The following is an 8473-nucleotide window of genomic DNA, read 5'->3' on the forward strand; positions in this document are numbered from 1 at the left end:
CTCTTATTCTGTGTGATCATTTTTATGGCTTTACACTTTTTAAAATATAAATGTGGGTAGACAGTTCAGAGTAAGAGCACTTGCTGGTCTTCAAATGGACTTGAGTTCTGGTCCCAGTTCCCACCTCACACCTGTCTGTAACTCCAGCTTCAGGAACTTCTGGCCTTTAAATGGAGCTGCATTGAAATGAACATAGGTCCAAACAGACACAAGCTCATTCACATAATTTAAAACAGTTCATCTTTAAGATTATAAATATAAATAGTTTTGGATTTCAGGAGTTAAATATTACAATTATTAAACATTTTTGAGCTCAGCAAGGCTCCTTATACATCATACGTCCAATAGATATTACTTTTCTTCATCTACAGTTATTTAACTGAGAGTCTTTGGAGAGAGTTCTCTTTCCTTTTCATTTAATTTCATTCACTTATGAAAGTTCAGCTATGCCTTAGGAGTCTATGTGAGCAGTTTTATTTCCTCAACATTTAAAACCCATATCTTTCTCATCTATTTCTGACATTAGTAAGCAATTGTCAACTAAATGTGTTTACATAATCCACAGCCTTTCTTTGTTTATGGGAACATTTGAAAGATGCTAATGAATATTGACTCTTTATAACTCTAGTATTATGCAGATTTATTTTTAATTTATCACCTAATACTTGGAAAATGGAGCTTTCGTTTTTTTTAACCACCACCGAATTTAAGACGTGAACAGACATAGAAGCTGTCCTAAGTCTCTAGATGTTAAGGAAGAGAGACTCTCATATCTACAAATTTCAAATGGAATAGCCATAAGGGAGTTGGAAATCATCCATAGAGGAACATAGAAAGGGAAGTAGAGTTCTAAAAACCCTGAGAAATTGGCCTAGTTTCTCAGTTGGAGAAATGACCATGAGGATATCCATGCACATCTATTCAATTAGAAATTAAAAAATTGACTGCCAGTGTTTCCTTAAGGTTACAAAAAAAAAACTAGAAAAGATAGCTAATGTGTGCCTATAGTCTCAGCACTTGGGAGGATAAAGAAGTTGGATCCTGTATTCAGAGAAAGGCCCAGAGCTCATTTAGTTACAGAAGAACTTCTGAAAGGAAAAGCCAAGAAACTACCCCAAGAGAATTCATTAAATTTTATTTTCCTAGACCAGTATCTCCAAGGGAAGCTTTTCTTCTGGGAGATAAGTCCTTCTGAAAATATTCACAGGAGGAAGAAAAGAAAAGGTCCTGGGCTCAGATGACCAAACAGAATCTCCTCGAAAAAAACTCTAGCTTACTCAGCCCTCAGATACATTTAGGTGAGGCTCAAAAGCATCCTTTGGATATCTCTCCTAATTTCAAATTTCTATATGCTATTTTTATCTGTGTTGCCAGAAAGAAACAAGAGTAAATAAACATGAGAATCTGAACCCAAAGGCAGTCCAGTAATTGACACAAAGGAACATTCTCTAAATTTAGCCTGCTATGTGAAAGCAATTTCTACAAATTCTCACACTTAGAACCAGGAAAAATATCTTACTTCATACTACATCACCCAAAGGTGCTTAACAGTCAGGCTGAATTCACTGCTACATCTAGTAAGCATCTGCCGATGGAGGAAAGACAGAAACAGCCCTAACAACTGATGTTGGATGCACTTGGACATACTTCACTAACAGCAAAAATAATTAAGTAATACCAAAAAAGCTGCATCCTCTGTCTTGAAGCTGTCCAAGTGTAGCTGGAGAAGTCAAGCAGGAGGCTTCTCAACAGGCAAGGTAAGAATTTCATTTTTATTTTATTGAAATGTGTAGTCTCTAAGTGTGGCTAATCAAAACACAGAATCCAAAGCAAACCCTAAGACCTTGAGCTACATTGTCAGATTTGCTACATCTTTGGGCTCTATTGCCCTTCCATATCTTTTAAGTGTTACAGTGCTAATGGTACCCAGAGAAGTCAACGGAGACTAATGAAATATTAATGTACATATGCCAAGATACGGGTGAATGATCTCTGTAAGGACTCTTGACTTCCACATCTTTATTCTCATGCTCTGAGTTGGCTTTAGTGGTACTGTTGCATGCAGATCACAGGCTCCCATTTTTCTGACACTACTACTGACTTTGTTGGATTCACTGTAAGATTGGGTACCATGCACCAATCAGATTTTTCAAAATAGAAAGACTGGTCTCATTCCTGTTCCTACATAGTGCAATTACTCTCGACTTGCAAGAGGGAAATTGGAACATTGACATTTAAGGCTATATTTGAATAGGATTTGGGGGTTATAGCACAATATAAAATAGCTATTTTAGTTGTTTTTAATAATTCCTTATGAGAAAAATACAGACTAATTTTCTAGGAAAGGATGTTATATTTCTTAGTCTTTATAGTTATACAAGAATTTGATAAAAACATAGATGTTCAAATTAATTACAAAATTTTAACTCTAATAGCAACATTTTCTTAAATATAATACTACATAATTTTACAGAATTTGTATTCCTTTCTGGGGATCATGGAAAAAATGGGAAACTGAGCAAAAGAGATAACGGGGGAAAAATATGATTTCCAATGTGATTAGCCACAAACAGATGTGGACTGATGGGATGTAGAAAATGAGCCTTAAATAGACTGGATAGATAGATAGATAGATAGATAGATAGATAGATAGATAGATAGATAGGTAGATGATAGATAGATAGATAGATATGCATGAATCTGTGTGTGTGTGTGTCTACTCACACACATGTGTAACAATAACAGTTAAAGAATAAGATGTCATGAATTTAAGAGACAGTAGGGAACATGGAAGAAGTTGAGGGGGAGAATGAGCATAAACACAGTACTCATGTATGAAATTCTCAAAACATATAAATTAAACTTCAAAAAGAATTTTAAAAGATTGAAAAATTTGAAAAGCAAGAAGCAAAGCTATTCACTACTGTAAAAGATATAGGAAGTCATCATGGGAATCCTAAGGGGCTTTTAATATCACAAAAATAGAGCCCATATTAGCCTAAGTTCACAGAGCCTGGGCCATCTGTTTCTAGGCAGGTAAGCAGACCACAAAGAATGGAGCTCTGGAACTCGACCTTGGGAAGTGGCTTCATCTTGGTGGGGATTCTAGATGGCAGTGGCTCTCCTGAACTGCTCTGTGCCACAATCACAGCCCTGTACTTCTTAGCCCTAACCAGCAATGGACTACTGCTGCTTGTCATTACCATGGATGCCCGGCTCCACGTGCCCATGTATCTTCTACTTGGACAGTTATCTCTCATGGACCTACTTCTCACTTCAGTTATCACTCCCAAGGCTGTTGTAGACTTTCTCCTCAAAGACAACACCATATCCTTTGGAGGTTGTGCCCTTCAGATGTTTCTAGAACTGGCACTAGGTACTGCAGAGGACCTTCTTCTAGCCTTTATGGCCTATGATAGGTATGTAGCTATTTGTCAACCTCTAAACTACACAATCTTAATGAGTCACAAAGTCTGCTGGCTCATGATAGCCACTTCATGGATCCTGGCATCCCTCAGTGCTCTAGGATATAGCATCTACACCATGCAGTATTCCTTCTGCAAATCTCGTATGATCAATCACCTGTTCTGTGAGATACCCCCATTGCTGAAGCTGGCCTGTACAGACACCTCCAGATATGAACTTATGGTTTATTTGATGGGTGTGATTGCACTACTTCTTCCTCTTACTGCCATCCTGGCCTCCTACTCACTAATTCTGTTCACTGTGCTCCACATGCCCTCAAATGAGAGCAGGAAAAAAGCCCTTGTCACCTGCTCTTCCCACCTGATTGTGGTTGGGATGTGGTATGGTGGTGCTTCCTTCGTGTATGTTCTACCCAGTCCCTTCCACACCGCCAAACAAGACAATATCAGCTCAGTTTTCTACACGATTGTTACTCCAGCTCTGAATCCCCTCATCTACAGCCTGAGGAATAAGGAGGTCACTGGAGCTTTGAAGAGAGTCCTGAGGAAACGATTGTCAACACAGCCTAACCTCTAGGTAGCTCTAGCAGTTCCCTTTTAAACTTAATTCTTCCAGAAAGTCAGAATTCTGTTGTGAATGAAACATTTCTGCTAAATCCTAGAGTAAGAAGTATGTCTTTTGGCAGAGAAGTATGGAATGACAAGGAAGTGTGGCATCCTTTGGAAATGCTTTGTGAATATTTTCAGGAGATATTGGAGAATCTAGTGAGTTGTCATATATGGACACAAAGACCAGGTTTTTGTCCAGGTAGTAAATGGCATTTAAATGTTCTAAAGTGATTGGAAATTGGAAAATTTTGTACATAATAAAGTATAATTGTAATGAGAATCAGATTATATGTCAAGTATGTGATTCAAACAACAACCAGGAAAAATTTTTGAGTTTTGTATACTGTTTTAGAAAAAATTAATCACAGTTTTGTTGAATGTTGAATTAACATCAGCCTTCATGATGATTTGATAGATGTCATCCATGGAATATGGTGTGTGTGTGTCTGTGTGACTGTGTGTGTGTGTGTGTCTGTGTGTGTGTCTAAGTGTGGTACAGATTTCCTTTCTTCATTTTATTTTCAGTGATGGGAACAGAACTGAACCAAACATTTATATTTCTTTTTTTATGTTAATAGTCAATGCTTTTCCAATTTTTCCCGACATATCTTGAAATATATCAAAAAATGCCTAGGGTCCATATGATTAATATGTTCATCTGGTTTAAACATTGTACAATGTGTCCATGTGAAAAAGCATCATCTAGTTACTCATGAATATGCAAACTTTCAGAAGTTTTGTATCCATAAATTCCTGGTTAGAATTACCATCTTTGAGAAATGACAACAAACACTGCCTTGGATGTGGTATGAGGGACACTATACAGTAAGGTGGAAATGCTAATGAATGTAGCCTAGATGTAATCTATGAAAATGAGTCTAACTATTTCTCCAAAATATGAATAGAACTAATATATGACCCAGTGATGGCACTTCTGGGCATGTAACTAATGGACTCTACATCCTACCATAAAGACTCCTGAAAATTTATGTTCATTGCCACCTTATTCACAATAGAAAACAGAATCACTGTAGATGTTCATTAATGGAAGAATGAATAATCAAAATTTAGAATGTATATACTATAGAAGTTTGTTCAGCTGAAAAGAAAAATGAAATAATGGATATGGTAGTTAAATTGATGGAACTGTAAAAAAATTTATACCAAGTGAGGTAACACAGATACAGACAAAAAGGGCATATGTTCTCTCTTATCTGTGGATCCTAGCTCTAAATCCTTACTTCATGTGTTTAACCTAGAGTATTTGTAAAGCTAGGAAACTAGAAAGGGGACATTGGGAGACACGCTGTAGGCAGTGTGGTTTGGCAGAACATGGTGATCTGAAAGTAGAAAGATAAGAAATTAGCGGGAGGAAGGATAAAGCAGAGAAGAAGTAGGAAGATGGAAGTGCAGGAAAGTTGAAAAGTGTGTAAAAATGTTGAAACCTAGTGTCTTGTAAAAGTACAGTGAAAAATAGAATTTACAAAAGTGTTTCAAAGGACAAATAGGTTTAAATTGGAAGGATAGCAGGAATAAGCAGTGTAACTTATTTTCTTGTTAATTTAATGATCTTACTAAGGGAGGTCATGTTGTGTTTACAAAAATTGGATAATTATGTCATGCTCATGTTTAATTCAGAGGATGTCTTATAGTAATTTATTGATAACACTAAATAAAATTATTTTAAGTTGCTATCACAAAAACTGAATACAGAATAGTGCTTACCAGATGCTGGGGAAAGATGGTGAGGGACAGGATCAGGAAAGAATTGATCATCATTGATGGGTACAGAGTTGTGGTCAGGTAGCAGCAACAGCTTCTGATGTGATATTGCACAGTAGTGTGAAAATGTATAAAATTAATGTGCAGTGCTTCTTAAACCAAAAAGTCAGGATTTTGAAAGTTTTAACCATAAGTCAATAATAAATATTTCAGAGGATAAGTATTTACTCTGATTTTAAGGTTATTCAATGTATACTTATATGAAAAATAACACAGAACAATACCAACTTATACAATATCATGCATTTTTGTAGTACATAAAATAAGTAATGATTTCTTTCTAAAATCAATACAAGTCACTATACTAGAAATAAGTCAACTTCATGTAAAATCCCAGAGATAATCCCTATGTACAGGCAGTGGATATCCTTCATTTTTGATGCAGGCACTCACTTAACATAGTGTTCATGTAGAAGTTTGTTTCATCTGATGGAGGCACACAGGCATGCTTTTCTCCTTATTGTAGGTTTACAGGTACTGTGAGGTAGCTTATGTGGCAGCCTTACAAAGCAATGGTAGAGAGACTCAGGTCTGTGAGAGAACACAAGGGTTGGAATTCAGTGCATCTCATCTTCCTGTTAATTTTTAATGTGAATGTAGCCTTTTTGAATTAAGGTCTGAAAGCTATAAATCCCCTCTAATACCACATTTATTTTACAGCATTGTTGTCAGGACTAAATAACACTTATAAATACCTTCAACTAGAGGTCTGGAATATAATGACTATATCATCCACTTTAACAGTTCTAAGACCAGATTGCCCTGGAAATTGGAAATTGTCGTATATAACATCACTCAGATGTTTTGTAATGTAACTTGGTGTCATCATTATAAAAGATGTAATGATGTTTTATACGTGTGTTTGTGTTTATACTAATAAAATAAATTACTGTCTTAGATATATCACTAATATTTCTCATATAGAGAGTTATTAAATGAAGCTTAAAATCAACTGCATATTCTTTATACTAAAAGCAAAAATGTTTTTTAAAATGCTAGACATATTTAATTTATTTTTACATTGCAGTTTTTACTGATGTATTCATTATAATATTTAAATCTCTTAGTTTAATTTGCATAATTTATAGTTTGTTCATTTATATCTTTATATTTTTATAGCTTTAAGATTGAGGAAATAAATATTTGATTTTAATTATAGTAGCAATTTCTTTTTAATTTCTCATTTAATTTTTTTAATACCTATAATTGGAATTTTTTAAACAAAATTTTTTAAGTTTTATATTTTCTTTTAATAATATTTTATTCTTCAACTATTATTTTCCATGATTTATTTAGGAAGAATTTTTATATTTTATAGATTTTTCTGGTTTGTTTTATTATTTACTTTTATTTTTCATAATTTAATTTATAAATTTATAATTTAATCTGATGTGTAAAGACAGTGGGAATAGAGCTAGAGAGTGGTTAAGAGCAACTGCTACTTTTACAGAAGATCCCTGCTCTGTTCCCACAAGACAACTCACAGTAACCTTTAACTCTAGTTAAAGGTTATCCAATGCCCTCTTTTGGCCTTCCTGAACAAAAGGCATGCACATGGTGCATATCCATACATTCAGGAAGTCACTAGTAGATATAAAATAAAAATAAATAAATCTTTTTAAAAATTTATGGACTTTTGTGTATTTTTTCAATTACCACGTTCTTCTTAGTCTTATTTGTAAATCACCCTTCCATCTCCCATTAATTTCTCCCATTTCTTCAGTTTGTGCTCTCTTGAGTTACGTACTAGACTACAGTTGCACATTTAAGAGAAAAACTCTCATAGTTCTAAAATCCCCCTCCTGTATTGTCTTTCTTTTTTCTTTCTTTCCTCCTCCTCCTCCTCCTCCTCCTCCTCCTCCTCCTCCTCCTCCTCCTCCTCCTCCTCTTCCTCTTCCTCCTCCTCCTCCTTTGTTTTATTTTTTTTGGCAAGGTAGCACTGTGCACCCCTGGCTGAGCTAGAACTCACTCTGTAAACCAGGCTGGCCTCACACTCACAGAGATCTGCCTGCCTCTGTCTGCCTCTGCCTCTGCCTCTGCCTCTGCCTCTGCCTCTGCCTCTGCCTCTGCCTCTGCCTCTGCCTCTGCCTCTGCCTCTGCCTCTGCCTCTGCCTCTGCCTCTGCCTCTGCCTCTGCCTCTGCCTCTGCCTCTGCCTCTGCCTCTGCCTCCTGGGTGCTGGGATTAAAGGTGTGCTCCTCCTTCCTTCGTTATTTGGAAGTTTCTCATTGTGCACCCTGATCACACTCGGTTACCATCCCTTTCCCACCCTTGTGACCTCCTTCTAAAATGGAGGAGAAGTAGAAGGAGGAAGAGAAGGAAAGGGAAGGGGAAGAAGAAGGAGGGGGGGAGAAAGTCAAGTCCACTTTGGAATATATTGACTGGAGCATAATCTAATTTCCAATGGCCAGCCTCTGAAATCCTTACCTGTACCCCTGACAGAAACCATCGATTGTGACAGCATCCTTATCTCACTTTTTAAGAGTTTTATTCATTAGCTTCCTGTCCAGGCTCTTGGTTTTTTTAATAAACATATTTAATTTTATTATCCTCAATGTAAAAATGCACTGGCAATATGATTGTATGTTGAGATTATAAATTAATTTGCAATGCAGGCAAATTTTATAATCCTCCACCTTGCTACCAAAGCAATGAATTA

The 8473-nt window shown here is 36.2% G+C and overlaps 1 protein-coding gene across 1 annotated transcript; it reads left to right on the forward strand.

The window, feature by feature from the left end:
* The first annotated feature begins 3054 nt into the window (after nt 1-3054).
* LOC116895255 (olfactory receptor 2AG1-like) lies at nt 3055-4002 on the forward strand. The gene has a single exon (XM_032896573.1). The coding sequence runs from the start codon at nt 3055-3057 to the stop codon at nt 4000-4002; it is 948 nt and encodes a 315-aa protein (XP_032752464.1).
* Nucleotides 4003-8473: the final 4471 nt, after the last annotated feature.

This window comes from Rattus rattus, chromosome 3, assembly GCF_011064425.1.
Source record: "Rattus rattus isolate New Zealand chromosome 3, Rrattus_CSIRO_v1, whole genome shotgun sequence".
NCBI classification, from domain to species: domain Eukaryota; kingdom Metazoa; phylum Chordata; class Mammalia; order Rodentia; family Muridae; genus Rattus; species Rattus rattus.